At 70.1% G+C, this 14295-nt stretch overlaps 3 protein-coding genes across 3 annotated transcripts; 1 reads left to right on the top strand and 2 right to left on the bottom strand.

The window, feature by feature from the left end:
- Positions 1-109: 109 nt before the first annotated feature.
- On the bottom strand, positions 110-3505 carry AAMP (angio associated migratory cell protein). Its single transcript, XM_082763460.1, has 11 exons — positions 3384-3505; positions 2604-2765; positions 2359-2478; positions 2127-2266; positions 1887-2031; positions 1711-1794; positions 1509-1624; positions 1255-1358; positions 1040-1130; positions 642-796; positions 110-559 (listed from the first exon to the last, which is right to left on the bottom strand). The coding sequence occupies exons 1-11, from the start codon at positions 3469-3471 to the stop codon at positions 484-486; spliced, it is 1281 nt and encodes a 426-aa protein (XP_082619586.1). The 5' UTR covers positions 3472-3505; the 3' UTR covers positions 110-483.
- A 131-nt stretch (positions 3506-3636) lies between these two features.
- On the top strand, positions 3637-14216 carry PNKD (PNKD metallo-beta-lactamase domain containing). Its single transcript, XM_082763236.1, has 13 exons — positions 3637-3684; positions 4084-4279; positions 4419-4565; positions 6247-6282; positions 6956-7074; positions 10008-10338; positions 11663-11778; positions 11916-12028; positions 12209-12267; positions 12481-12573; positions 12793-12956; positions 13077-13381; positions 13592-14216. The coding sequence occupies exons 1-13, from the start codon at positions 3657-3659 to the stop codon at positions 13763-13765; spliced, it is 1881 nt and encodes a 626-aa protein (XP_082619362.1). The 5' UTR covers positions 3637-3656; the 3' UTR covers positions 13766-14216.
- TMBIM1 (transmembrane BAX inhibitor motif containing 1) lies at positions 4655-9814 on the bottom strand. Its single transcript, XM_082763336.1, has 12 exons — positions 9675-9814; positions 6970-7200; positions 6724-6818; positions 6555-6619; positions 6406-6459; positions 6254-6304; positions 5916-5955; positions 5777-5814; positions 5578-5665; positions 5393-5488; positions 5242-5295; positions 4655-5129 (listed from the first exon to the last, which is right to left on the bottom strand). Exons 2-12 carry the CDS (start codon positions 7178-7180, stop codon positions 4986-4988), a joined length of 936 nt encoding a protein of 311 aa, XP_082619462.1. The 5' UTR covers positions 7181-7200; positions 9675-9814; the 3' UTR covers positions 4655-4985.
- Positions 14217-14295: the final 79 nt, after the last annotated feature.

Genomic DNA, 14295 nt, shown 5'->3' with positions numbered 1-14295 from the left:
ACAAGCGCAGGGGGGGGGAGTTAGAGCTAACCATGGGGAAATTACCGTGTCCTGGAGATTCCCTCCTCCCTCACTCCGTAGCCCCTCTCTCTTCTGCCTGGAAGGGGATTGGGGCTCTGCCTCCAGCCCGACCCCAATAAAACCAGCTGCTGCCACCCCTCAGCTCAGGGCAGCCACATCGAATCCTGGTCCTCAGGAACCCCGAAGGAAGCCCAGGAAGCATTAGGGCAGCGAATTCCTGAAGCTCCTGGGGTTGGGGGAGGTGGGTGCGGGCAGTCCCAGCTCCTCTCCCTCCCCAGCAAGCAGAGCAGGAGGGGGGGCGAGTTAAGTGAAATAATTTATATAATTAAAGACATTTTCATACAAAACCCCAACCCCAGCCCCCAGGCAGCGAGGGCGGAGCGGGGCAGGCTGGAAAATTACAAAGCAGAGGCTGGAGGAGGAGGAGGAGGGAGCCCCTCGCCCCTGTCTCCCGCCGCAGCCCTAGCGGTCGGGGCGCTGCACGCAGAAAACTTTGGCTTGGTGGTCGCCGGAGGTCGTCACCACAACGGAGGCATCCCTGGGGGGTGGAGACAGGGCTCAGAGGGGGCTGGGGGCTTTTGGGGTCTCAGTACCCAACCTCCCAGGGGTTCCCCGCTCACTTGTTGATGGCGAAGTCGAGGATTTCGGCCGAGTGCCCCCGGTACTCGCTGATCAGCTTCCCCGAGCGGGCGTCCCAGAGCCGCACGGCCCCGTCCAGGCTGCAGGTGTACACCACGGCCGAGCTCTCCTCCCACAGCAACTGCACGATCCCTGACTGCGGCACGGGAGCAGGGAGGCAGCGGGGTCAGCGCCCCCGTGCCCCCACAGCAGAGAGGAGACGGCCTCAGGCACATCCCCTGCGGGCACGGCAGCTGCCTCAGGGGAAACCCGAGGGCCAAGGGAGAAGCAGAAAGCAGGAACCAGCCCCCGGCCAGCCAGGAAAGCCCCTGGGCTCTAAGACAGGCTTGGCTAGGGCCGCAGAAGGTCACAGACCCCGAAAAAGGGCGTCGGGCAGTACCTCGTGTTGGCATTTGTGCCGCAGGGTCTGCGTGGAAAGGTCGTAGATAGCCAGCGTGCCGTCCAGGTAGCCCACAGCAGCCAGCGGCATCCTGCGGAGAGGGGAGCAGGCGTCACGGGGAGCCGGGGGAGGCAGGGAAGGGGGCGTGTGAAGGCCCCGCAGAGCCCCGAGGCGACGAGGGACGACCCGAGGGGCTGGAAACCAACCCCACTCACACGTTGCAGAAGCCCAGCGACTCCACCGAGTTGGACTCGGCCTCCTCGCCCTCGCCGGCGGGGGCCTTGGGGGCCGCGCTCTCCATCCTGAAGACGCACACCACCTGCGGGAGGGGAGACACCCCGTGAGCCCCCCCCCAGCAGGCTGCAGGCGATGGTTTTGCTGGTTTTGCTGGCCAGGCACGCCTCCTGCTGGCCACCCGTGGCCACCGCAGGCTGCTTTTGGCTAGCAAAAGCCCCCCCCAGGGGCTCACCTTGCCCGTGGCGGAGTTGACCAGCTTGGCGTGGCAGTCCACGGAGCCCGTCAGGATCAAGCTGCCGTCCTGGTTGCTGGCCACGCACGTCAAGGGGTCCTGGTGGCCGTCCTGGCCTGTTGTTGGGCGAGGAGGAGAGGCGTGGGCAGCAAGCAGGGTGCTGCCTCCTCGCCGCGCCGCAGGCGATGAATTCCTTCCCTACCTTTCAGCACGTGCAGCGAGGTTCCCTGCTTCAGGTCCCAGATGCGCATGGTGCCGTCCTCGTACCCCACCACGGCTCGCTTCCCTACGGCCAGGCAGAACCGGGGCGCTGAGCCAGAGCTTCCCCGCGGCCAGAACCGGTGAGGTTCCCCTCCCCGGAGGGTCCCCACGCCTCACCGTCAGGCAGGATCCTGCCGCATGTGGCCGGGCACGCCGGGCCCTGGAAGGTTTTGCAGTCCCCGCCGGGGATTTTCCACATCCAGGAGTTGCCGTCGGCCGTGCCCGCCAGGAGGACGTGGGCCTGGGGGTGCCACTCCATCCACTGCGCGGAGAGGGGAGGGGCAGCGTCACGGGGCAGCAGCCCCCAGGAGGAGGGGAAGGAGCCCCACGTGTCCCGCATCCAGCCTTTTAGCTCACCTCCAGGTCCCCCACCTCGAAGGACCAGACTTCTTCCTTGGCGTCCACCCGCCAGACTTTGATGAGCCCGGACATGTCGCCCGTGGCCACGAAGACGGAGTCGTGGCTGAAGCCGGCGCAGGTGACCGAGTCCTTGTGCCCTAGGGGCGGCAGGGAGCAGAAGGTGCTATCGGGGACGTGGCTGCTGGCTTGGCCAGCCCCGAGCAACGGGGTGCCCCCCCGTGCTCCTCACCTGTGCACTCGAACAGCAGCTCCCCGTCGCTCAGGCGCCACACGAAGGCTTTGTCGTCCTCCCCGCCCGTCACCGCCAGCGTGTTGGTCTTGGGGTCGAGGCTCACGCAGAAGACAGAAGCTTCAGGGAAGAGCAGAGGGACAGGGGGGGGGGGCTGCAGGGCAGGCTGGTGGGGCCCCCCCGCGCCTCCTCCCTTCAAGGGAAGCCAGGAGGAGGCTGGAGGCTCCCCGGCAGCCCCCGCTCACCCGAGTGCAGCCCGAAGGTGACCTCGCTGTCGTCCTGCGCCTCCATGCCGTCCGTGCCCCCCCCCTCCTCCTCGTCGTCATTGTCGTCCTCTGTCTCCCACGCCGGGCCGTCGGGCTCCTCGTCCTCGAAGTCCACGTCCTCCATCTCGTCGGCCAGGTCATCTGCGGGGACAGGGGGCTCAGTGTATGGCATGGGACAGCCGGGAACCTGCCCGGGGGACCGCATGGGGACAGGGACAGGGACCGGGGCGGGCTGAGAAGGAGCCAAAAGGGACCAGGAGGGGGCTGAGAGGGACTGGGGGGGACCAGAGAGAGACCGGGGGGGTCCTGACAGGGCCTGGGGGGGGGGGGCCGAGAGGGACTGGGGGGGACCAGGGAGGGACTGGGGGCCTGACAGGGCCTGAGTGGGGGCCGAGAGGGACCGGGGAGGACTGGGGGGACCTGAGAGGGCCCGGGGGGGGCCCGGAGGGGACCGAGAAGGACTGGGGGGCCTGACAGTGCCTGGGGGGGGGCCGAGAGGGACCGCAGGAGACCTGAAAGGGACTGGGGGGGGGCGAGAGGGACCGGGGGGGACCGGAGGGTGCTCGAGAGGGCCCAGAGGGGACCGAGAGGGACCGGGAGGGGCCGAGAGGGACTGGGGGGGACCTGACAGGGCCTGGGGGAGGCCGAGAGGGCCCGGGGGGGGCCTGACAGGGCCTGGGGGGCCTGGGGCCTGCCCGGGGCGGCCGTGCCCGATGCCCCGCGGTGTTGGCGGTGCCGGTGGCGGTGGCGGTGCCTCACCGGGTCCGGGCGGGCCGAGCTCCAGCACCTCGATGATCTCCTCGTCGCCGTGGAAGCCCAGCGCGCCCGGCCCCTCGGCGGGCTCCATGCCGGCTGCGCCGCGCTTCCGCTTCCGCTTCCTGCCCCCCCGTCCCGCCCCCTTCCTGTTGGTGCCGCGCGGGGCCCTCTGGGAGTTGTAGTCCCGGGGGCGCCTCCTCCCGCTGCCGGCCCCAGCGGGGCGCACTGCGGCTCCCGGCATGCAGCGGGGCGGGGCGGAGCCCGGCCACACCCGGCATGGCGGCGGCGCGCGGCGGCCTGCGCGGTACCGGGGGGGACCGGGGGGCGAGGAAGGGGACGGGGGGGGGAGGGGGACACGGGGACAGCGGGCGGGGACGGGGGGGAGGGGGCGGGAGGGGCGGGAGGGGCGCGAGCGGGGGGCGGGGCGGGATCAAGGACACGCCCCTTGGGTTTTGACCACGCCCCTTATAGCCTTGACCACGCCCGCTGTGGCGTTGACCACGCCCACTGGGGCTTTGACCACGCCCCTAGGGTTGGGCGCGCCGGTTTGGCGTGGCCACGCCCCTTCTGGCTTGGCCACGCCCCTTCTGGCTTGGCCACGCCCCCCTCTGGCATGGCCACGCCCCCCGCGCGGGTTTGGGGTCGCGCACCGGGACCGGGACCGGCACCGGGCGCCCCCCCCCGACCCCCTCCGTCCCCGCAGGGCTCCTGGCAGCGGCCACCGGGGGGCTCCGGGGGGGGCCACCCCCAACCCGGGGCTGCCACCGGCCCCCACCGGGACCCCCCCCACGACCACCGGGACCCCCCCCGGGACCACCGGGAGCCCTTCCCGAGGGCGTGGAGTACATCCCCACGCGGAAAAAGGGCAAGAACCCCATGAAGCCCATAGGGCTGGCGTGGTGAGTGGGATTTGGGGGCGATACCCCCCTCTAAGAGGGTCCCGGTGCCCTCCCGGTGCCGTCCCGGTGCCCCCCCGGTGCTGTCCCGGTGTGCCGGGGGGGTCCCCACGCTGTGTCCCCCCCCTGTTCTGTCCTATAGGGCCATCGGGCTGCCGTGCGGCATGGTGCTGTTCCTGCTGGTGAAGCGGGAGGTGGACAGGAGCCGCCTGCAGCAGCTGCGCGCCCGCCAGCACATGCAGCGAGCCACCGAGGGCCACTACGAGTCCGAGCGCTACCGCAGGGCGTAGCCGGGAACCCCCCCCCCCCAAAAACAAAAAAACAAAAAAACCCAAAAACCAAACCCTAAAAGGAACGAGGAGTTTGGGGCACGCGGAGTGGAAAATTAAAGTGGGTTTATTCGGTTTATAACGCCGCGCGCCCCCACCCCACGGCACATCAAGGGGGGGGCCCACGTTAAGGCACTGAATGGGGGAAGCCCCCCCCCCAGGGCTAGCCTTGGGGCGGGGGTCCCGAAGCGTTTTTGGGGCCGCCGCTGGCTTCAGAGCGTATTTACAAGCGGATGCGCCCCCACCCCATGATGGGAACCAGCCCCAATTCGCCCCCCCCCGGAGGGGCTGGCGGAGAGAGGAGCAGGTTGGGCAAAAGGGGGGGGAAAAAAGAAGCATTTTGGGGTCGGGGAGGGGGTTATAGGGCGGAGGGGGGGGGCTTAATCCCGGCCCACGATCTGCAGGAGGAAGGTGAAGATGTAGATGATGTCGGTGTAGATGGTGAGGGCGCCGTAGATGTACTCCTCGGGGCTCAGCGTGTTCTTCCTATTGCCCAGCACCAGCTGCGTGTCATAGGCCAGGAACTGGGGGAAATAATAGGGGACGGGGGACGGGGGGGGTCAGGCAGAGGTGTCGGTGCCCCCCCTACCCCACACACCCCACCCCACCCAAGGGTGCTCCCCGCCGGTGGCTTACCAAGGTGAAGGCGATGGCCCCGATGGCCGCGTAGAGCATGTGGAGCCAGGGGACCTGCGTGGGGACACGGGGACAGGCTGGGGACACGGGGGGGGGGGGAGGCCGGGGGGGTCGCACGGCACCCCGCAGCCCCCCGCCCCCCAAAACTCACGTATTTGAAGGAGAGGACGATGGCGGTGACGATGCCCGTCACCATGACCACGATGCCCAGCACGCAGAAGAGCCCCGGGCACGACGTGAAGTCAACCTGGGGGGGTTAAAAGGTGTCACGGGGGTGTCCCACGGTGTCCCCAAACCCCCCCCCCAATGGGGTGCGTGTCCCCCCATCCCACACACCTTGGTCTGGAAGCAGAAGAGGGTGACGATGATGGCCACGATGGCGGTGATGAGCATGGCGATGAGGACGGCGTTGGTGCGGTACATGCTGCGGGACCGGGGGGGGCACCGAGCTCACCCCAAAGTCAGGGACACCAAACGGGTGTCATCCGTCCCCCCCCCCCAAAAAAAAAACCAAAAAAAAACACCCGGTGAGTACCTGGCGATGGTCCCCGTCATGAGCCCCATGGCCAGCGTCTGCGGGACACAAGGGGGGGGCTCAGCAATGACATGGGGGGGGCACACGGGACTGTCCCCAATGTGTCACCCCCACCCCCCCCCACGAGCCCCCCACTCACGAAGATGCTCAGCAGGATGATGTTCCACGGGAAGCGCCTCCTGGGGACGATAATGGGGGCAGCTGTGAGACCCCCACCCACACCCACGGCCCCAAAAACCCCCCACAGCCCCACAACCCCCCCCACGTCCCCATATGTCCCCATACGTCCCCCTCCCACATCCCTTAGCCTCGCTCACAGGGGCTGGCCCCAAACGCACACCGGGATCCATGCCCTAAACACCCCATCCCTCAATACCCAGAGGACCCCCCCACACCCCAAAACTCTGTTCCCCTTTTTTTTTGGGGGTGGTCCCCAAACTCTGTCCCCTTTTTTTTTTTGGGGTCCCCAGCGCTCACCGGGGCCCCTGGCAGCAGGCCAGCACCAGGTAGGTGACCAGGAAGACGGCGCTGCGGAGAGAAGGAGAGGGTCAAGCTCAGCCCCCCCCCCCAAAAAAAATGGCATTGGGGTCATCAAGGGGGTGGGGGCCACTCGGGGACCCCATACTCACTACGAGGCGTAGTAGATGGCCACGTTCCTCTGCACGAAGGAGCGCACGGGCGAGCTGCGGGGCGGCAGGGACGAGCAGTAAGTGGCGTGCGCCCCCCCCCAAAAAAAAAAAAAAAAACAAACCCCGATTCCCCCCCCCCCGTAGCTCACACAAAGGTGAACACGGCGATGATCCCCACGGTCACCAGCAGCTGCAGCGAGATGATGGCGTAGACCTGCGGGAGATTTTGGGGAAGGGGGGTCAGCACCCAGCCACGGTGACCCCCACCCAAAAAAAATTAAATAAAAGGGGGTGGCCGCGTCCCGGCCCCACACTTGCCTTGCGGATGAAGGTGTGCCGGACCCTCTTGTCGTCCCAATCGGCCGCCTGGAAGGGGGAGCTGCCCCCCATGCCCTCGCCTCCGTAGCCATCACCTACCCGAGGGGGGGGGACACAGCTCGGTGACACCCCCACGGACACCCCCTTCCCGGGACAGGGTGCTCAGAGCGCCTGGGAGACCCCCGGCACCGAGATATCCCCCATAACCCACCCCCCTCATCCCAAAATTAAGGGTCCCCCGCTTACCAAACCGCATGGGCATGGTGGGCATCCCCGGCTGCGGGTACCCCCCTGGTGCCGCGTACCCCCCCGGTGCCGCGTACCCCCCCGGCTGCGGGTACCCCCCCGGCTGTGGGTACCCCCCCCCGTAGTGGGGGGGCTGGGGGTAAGCCCCCGGCGGCGGGGGGTACAGCGGGTTCTTGTCGTCGTACGGGGGGGGCGCGTTGGGCTGCGCCATGCCGGCTCCTCGTGGGCACCCTAAGGGGGGGGAAAAATGGGGACGTCACCAAGCTGCCAGCGCAGCAGCCGCCCTTTAATAGGGCTGGGGATCACGGCGGTGGCCCCGATGGCACCATCGGGTCAGTGGGAGCCCCGTCACCGTCCCCGTCACCGTCCCCGTCCCACATTCCCGCGCCCTGAGTCCCCGCTGCCCGCGTCAGGGCAGGGCACGGCCGCGCTGACTCAGGTGGCGACGGGGACGTGACCTCCAGGGCCACCCCCCGGCTGTGGGGTGCCCCCCGGGGACGTGCCAGCCACTATTAGGGCGCCACTGTCACCCCCGAGGGGGACGAGGGGACGGGACCCCCGCGCTGAGCTCCCCTGCGCTGAGCCTCCGGCAGCCACCTGGGCTCAAGGCCAGCAGCACGGCCCCGGACAATGAGGAGGAGGAGGAGGAAGAGGAGGAGGAGGAAGGCAGAACCTCCAAGGCCAGGAAAACATGAGCGCTGCCATGAACCGCCGCCAGGCCCCCACCCTGACCCCGTGCCAGCGGTGACGTGAGGGCTGGGGAGGGGCAGGACGGCAGCGGGGAGGGGCGCGAGGGGCGAGCACCCCGCTGTCCGTGCGTCCCTTTCGGGGTGGGGGCGGCCGCAGCGTCACGTTTGGCACCGCGCTGATGGCACTGCCGAAAATAACCCGGCCACGTGGTGACCCCACACTTTTGCTTTCGCTGCCCGGCTGCTTCCCCAAAAGCTGCTGGCACCTCTCGGCCAACAACCCCGCACCCCACATTCCCCCCCCCGGTCCCCCCCCCCGGTCCCTCTCCGGTCCCCTCCTGGCCGGGACCGAAGGCTGGAGCTTGAAACGGGGCCAGAACCTCAAAATCGAGCCCGGCCCAGGAAAAAACCCGAGGCAGAGGTGAGGGAACCAGCCCAACGGGTCCCGGCCGCACCCAGCCGCACGCAAACCCCCCCCTGCGTCCCGCCCAGCCCCATAACCACCCCCCCGGCAGCCCCACAGCGTGGCACGCCTGCGTCCCCAGGGCCACCCCAAATCAGCAGCGGGGTCACCTCCCCGTGCCCTTTGCCACAGGAGCCGTGCCACCAGCGGGGTCCGGCCCCGCTGCCCCTTTTCCTCTTCCCCTGGCTGCCACCAAGACCCCGGTGCCCACGGATGGGGCCGTGCAGGGCACCGTGACTCAGCACCGATAAGCAGGGGGGGGATTTGAGCCCCCAATGGGGGATTTGGGCCCCCAGTGGGGGATTTGGGCCCCCAGTGGGGGATTTGAGCCCCTCGCCCCGCTCCCCACAACACCCACCCGGCTCAAGGCCCTGCCACCAGCTCAGCGGGGACCCCGGGGTGCCCAGTAGGGCGCGGGGAGCAGGGCCTCCAGGTGGGGTCCCCACGTCCCTATAGCTGCCCCGGCTCTGGAAGGGCTCTGCCTTCCCAGAAGAGCCTGGGAACTGGTACCAGTTTGGCACGGCGCGGCGTGGCACGGCGTGGCACGGCTCGGGTCACAGGGCCACACACACCCAGGCTCGCTGCCCCCACCCAGCTCACCCCATATGTGAGTCTTTGGGGTCTCAGCACCGTGGCTGCCCCTCTCTGCCCCCTCTCAGCCCCGTCCCGGGGGTGCCAGGCACGTGGGACACTTGTCACCTCCTGTCCCCACCCCACGGGGACCCGCGCGTCCCTGCGCTCCCCGGCACCCCGCAGTGCCCGGCCTCACCCCATAAGGCCACCTCCTGATGGGGACCCCAAGGGACACCCCGCACAGTGCCCAGGAGGCCACCGAGGTGTCCCAGCGGTGTCCCCAACCTGGCTCACCCCAAACCTCGCCCCGTTCCCCCCACGCTGTCCCCGGGACCCCGCTGTCCCCACGGTGCCAAGCGGGCACACGCAGCAGGACTTTGCCCCGGTTATTGGGATCCACAGGTTGCCTCGCAACGGGGTGGCAGCCCTATTCCCACGGGGCTGCTGCCACCGCGGGGACACCTTGGCGTGGGGTCCCCAAATAGGGCCGTGACCCCCTGGGGACAAAGGGATGGGGGGCACACAGGGATGCCCCCCCCAGTCCCGGGCCCCCCAGGCTGCCCCCCATCCGCTCCAGGAGGCGCAGAGGAAGGCGCCAGCCTGGGGCCACACCTCGCAGGGCCAAATCCCAAAAATCCCAAATCCCATAGGAGTGGCACGTTCCTGTGGCTCAGGGAGGGGACCCCCCCGCCACCGCCCTGCCACCCCCCCCGGGACACCCGGTGCCGTGCTGGGACCCCCCCCACCCAGTGCTGGGATCCCCGGGGGGCGAGCGGGGTTAATGGGATGGGGGCAGTTTGGCACCGGGGGGGGAGACCCCAAATTGCGCTGGGACAACCGGGGGGCTCCACCCAAGCCGTGGGGGGGCTCCGCGCCCCTTCCCCCGCTCCCCCCCGGTACCGGCGGTGTGGGACGGGGCTGGGGGGGCGGTGTACCGAGGGGGGGGGGTCCCGGTACAGGGGGTCCCGGCGCTCCCCTACCTGCTGCGCGCTGCTCCGCCGGGCTGGGGCCGCTCCGCCGGGACCGGGCCGGGGCGGGGCGGGGGCGGTCACTGCCCGGAGCCCCCCCCCTCACCACCGGGACCCGCCCCGGGGCCCCCCCCGGTTCCTCCCCGCTCCTCTCCGCTCCCCCTGGCGGTGGCGCTCGGTGCCCGGTGCCTGGGGCGGGGGGGGGCACCGCGGGGACCCCCCCGGGGCTGAGGACGGGGACACGGGCAGGGAAACGGGGGGCGCGGGGGGGACACCGGGGGGAACCCCCTGTCTCGGCTGTGACGTCACTGAGGGGACCCCCCTCCCCGTGCGTCATTCACAAAGGGGCGCGCGCGCCGCCGGCAGGGGGCGCGCGGAGCTGGCGGGAAAAACGCTGCGGGGGGGGGTGGGCGCGCCGCTCTCCGATTGGCTGCCTGGGGGGCGTGGCGCGCCGGAGAGGGGCGTGGTTTGAGCGGGGGGGCGTGGCCTCGGGCATGGCGGGGGCGCGCTGCCGGGGAGCGGCGGCGGCGCCCGGCACCGGGACCGGGACCGGCACCGGGAGCGGGGCTGGGGTCGGGGTGTGCGGGCTGGGGGCGGCCGCTTGGCTCAGCCCGGCCCTGCGCCGCTTCGCCGCCGTGCTCATGGCCCTCGCCGGGCCGCTGCTGTTCCGCCTGGGGTGAGTGAGTGAACGCAGGGGGAGCGGCACCGGCACCGGCACCGGGGGGGGGGAGCCGCCAGGGGAGGTGCCGGTGCCGGTGCCCCTCGGTGCCGCTCAGCCCCGGGGGTGTCACAGCCCTGGGGGTGTCTCAGCCCCGCTCCGTGCCCCTCCAGCCCTCGGGCCGTGCTCCCCCTCCCCCGGTATCCCCCCGCCGGGCTCCGGTGGGGCTGAGCCCTTCCTGCCCCCCCCCCCCCCTCCAGCTCCCGGAGAGCCCCGGCCGCCGCCCAGGGGCAGCGGGGGGGTGAGGGCACGGCTGCAGCCGCCTTTGTTCTGCCTCCGGCCGAGGGAGCGCCGAGCCCGCCCCCCGCCGTCCCGGAGCCCTCCTGCAGCCCCCCCCCCGGGGCCCTCCCCAGCCTCCGGGCTCGGGGTGCAGCCCCCCGGGGTAAGGGGGCGAGGGGAGGCTCCGTGCCCCCGGTTGCGGGGCTGGGACCCGGCCCCGTTCCCCGTGTCCCGGGGTGGCGATGGGCACCCTTGGCCACTGCTGGTTGTCCCCTGGCTGGGCTCATTGCAGTCGTTAATGATGCAATCGCTAATTGCACCTGCCCTGCTAATTGCACCCCTCTGTCTCCTGCCCTATTTCCTTGGGCTGCCCCTCTCCTGCCCGGGGGGATTTTGGGGAGCCCAGAGGAGAGGCAGCAGCCCCGGTGTGCAGGACACACGCGAGTCCTGCTGCCACCACGGGGCAGAAACGGCCTTGGGGCCGCAGGGACCGACCTGACCCCAAGGTTTCATCTCTCCCCGCTCCCCCTGCCTGGGCCATGAGGTGGTGGCCGGTGACCGAGCGAGGGGGACTTTGTGCCCGGGGAGGTGGCCTTGGGCTGGGGACAGAGCCTGGCGCAACCCCGAGCGTTGCACATCCTTTGTGGCCCCAGTCCCTGTCCCCAGCCCCGAAGCTGCCCTATAAACAGGGTGTCCGGGCACCCTCGGGGGCTGTGGTAGCTGGCTGCGGCACGTGCCACCGCGCTGTCTCTCGCTTCCCTTTTCTCCAGCCCTGCTGCTCTGCCTTCCCCGCGGGGCACCCCGTGCACCGTGGGGACAGCGGGGGACACCGGGTGGCTGGGGACAACGCTGGGAGGCGGCGGCTGGGTGCTGCGATAACCCCCCCGCCCCGTGCGCACGCCCTGATAACGGGGGTGGGAAGCAGCAGGAGCGCATCGGGACCCCCCCGTGCTCTCCGCAAGCACCTGGCCGTGCTCCCAGCGCTTCCCAAATGGGCTGGGGGCCGGGGGGGCTCCCCTGTTGGGGTGGGGGCTCACCGGGTGTCCCCCCCCCCCCACCCCAGGTACAGGCTGTACGCCCGCACGCGGCTGGGCTTCCTCTTCTACCGGCGGCAGGTGAGGAAGGCTCGCCAGCGCTTCCCCCACGGCCACTCGGTGGCCCAGCCCCTGGGCTTCCACGGTGAGTTACGACCCCGACCCCAATTCGGGGCTGGTGTGGGGTGGGGGGGATGCTCGGCCTCGCCCCCCCCCCCCTTTTTTCCCTAGCATCTAGGGGCTTTTTTGTGATGTCTGTCTGTCCGCCCGGCAACCCCCCAGGGGTGAAAATCGTGCCCATCCCCGTGCTGGCCAACAACTACAGCTACCTGGTCATCGACACGGGTTCCAGCCGCGCCGCCGTGGTCGACCCCTCCGACCCCATAGCCGTGCAGGTGAGACCCCCCCAAACCCAGCCATGGGGTTTGGGTGCCCTCGGGGAGGGAGCTCTCTGGCTTTTTGGGGGCGAATCCGCCCCTAACCCGCAGTCCTCGGCGCACGGGGCAGGGTGAGGGGATTTGGGGTGCGTGGAGGTGCCCCCCCCCAAAGTTTCCCCCAAATCTCTGCCCTGCCAGGCTGCTATCGAGGAGGAGGGGGTGACGCTGGAGGCCATCCTCTGCACCCACAAGCACTGGTAAGGGGGAAAGGGGGGGGCGAGGGGGGGTTCTCCGTGCGCCAAAAGGGTGCTGGGGGACCCCTCGGGGTGGGGTGGGGTGGGGACCCCAAAACAGAGGCTTCTTGGGGGCTCGGGGGGGCACGCAGCGGTGCCCAGGGGCGCGGTGTTTGCTGCTGGGGGTGCCCCTACACCTACCCCACTTAGGGGGGGCACCGACCTCTGTGCCCGCAGGGACCACAGCGGGGGGAACGCGGAGCTGCGCCAGCGGCACGGCGCCTGCAGGGTGTACGGCAGCGCCCTCGACGCCATCCCCGAGCTCACCAAGTAAGTCCCGACCCCATACCTGCACCCGTGACCCCCCCCACTGCACCCCACAGTGCCCGTCACCCCCCCACCACGCCCCACAGATCCATAGGGTGCGCACCAGTCCCTGCCCCACCTCCCTCACACCCGTTCCCAGAGGCTGGGGATGCCCTGGGGGGGCCGTTTCGGGGTGCTGGGCGTTTTGGGGTCACCCTGACGGTGCCCCCCCCGCCGGCGCAGCCCCCTTGGTGACAAGGACAAGGTGACAGTGGGCTGCCTGACCTTCGAGGCGCTGGCGACGCCGGGCCACACGGTGGGCCACACGGCGTTCGTGCTGGACGCGGGGCCCTTCGGGGGCCCCCCCTGCCTCTTCTCCGGGGACCTGCTCTTCCTCGCCGGCTGCGGTGAGTAAAAAAAGCGCAAAATCAGCCAGGATTTGGGCTGGAGAGGGGGAACAGTGGTTTTTTGGTTTTTGTTTTGGGGGGGGGGACCGCCCCGGTGATGGGCAGTGCGCGTGGGTCCAGGCAGGCTGTTCGAGGGCTCCCCCGAAACCATGCTGGCCTCGCTGGATGCGGCCGTGGGCTTGGGAGAGGACACCCTGCTGTGGCCCGGTGAGCATCAACCCCCCCCCCAAAATCCCCTCCCGCGCCCCCAAACTGCCCGTTCCCATCGTTGGGAGGCGGGGGGGGGGGATGCTGAGGGTGCCCCCCCAGGGCACGAGTACGCGCTGGAGTGCCTGAGCTTCGCCAGCCTGCTGGAGCTCGACAACCCCGCGCTGGAGCAGAAGCTGCTGTGGGCGACGCAGCAGCGGCAGGAGAAGAGGAGCACGGTGAGCACCGAGGGGGGGGCACATCCTCACCCCCCCCACATCCCCTCCTTATCCCCTTGTGCCTCCCCCACCCCCCAAATTCCGCTCGCCGGGGGCTGCGCCCTGCGATTGGGGTGGTCGGAGAGGGGGTGCCGGGGGCGCTCGGGGCTGAGCGCATCCCCCCCACACCCTTTTTTTTCTTTTTTTTGGGTGTCCCCCCCCCCTCCCCAGTGCCCCTCCACGCTGGGCGAGGAGCAGACCTACAACCCCTTCCTGCGCACCCACCGCCGGGAGCTGCAGGAGGCCCTGGGGCTGCATCGGGGCAGCGGGGAGCCCCCCGACGCCTTCCGCGCCCGCGTCCTCAAGGAGCTGCGCAGGCGCAAGGACCTCTACAAAGCCACCTAGGGGGTGCCCCCCCCCCCGGGATATGGGGACCCCCCCTCACCGCCAGGACTGTGCCGTCGTTGCTGTGAATTTCCCCTCCTGTGGGGGGGGAGAGGATGGAGCCCCCCCCGTGCCACCCCATAAGCGTGCGCCCCATAAGTGGACTCTCCCTCCCCGTTTCTCCGCGCCTTGGGGTCACCTGGGAGCACCTCGGTCCCCTTCCTGGGGGGGTCACAGCCCCCACCCCATAGTGCTGGCACTGTAGGGACAGCACCAAGGGCTTTTTTCCCCTATTCCCCCCCCTGTTTTTTTCTGGGAGTCCCCAATTCGCAGCGCACCAGCTCAGGGACCCCCCCTGTTCCCCAGGCAGCGCCGTGCGCCCCCCTTTTTGGGGTGGGGGGGGCTGGGAGGGACCCCAAACACACACTGGCATTGGGGGCACGGTGCTGGGGACAGGACGGACACCCCGGAACCCTATAAATAAAACCCCGGATCCGATTTGTACCCGCTCAGCCCCTCCCTCTGTGTTTGGGGGGGGGGCTCCATCCCAA

The sequence above is a fragment of the Aythya marila genome (genome assembly GCF_965140915.1).
Source record: "Aythya marila genome assembly, chromosome: 6".
NCBI classification, from domain to species: Eukaryota; Metazoa; Chordata; class Aves; order Anseriformes; family Anatidae; genus Aythya; species Aythya marila.
The sequence above is the reverse complement of the archived record's forward strand: the minus strand, read 5'-3'. Positions and strand labels throughout refer to the sequence as shown.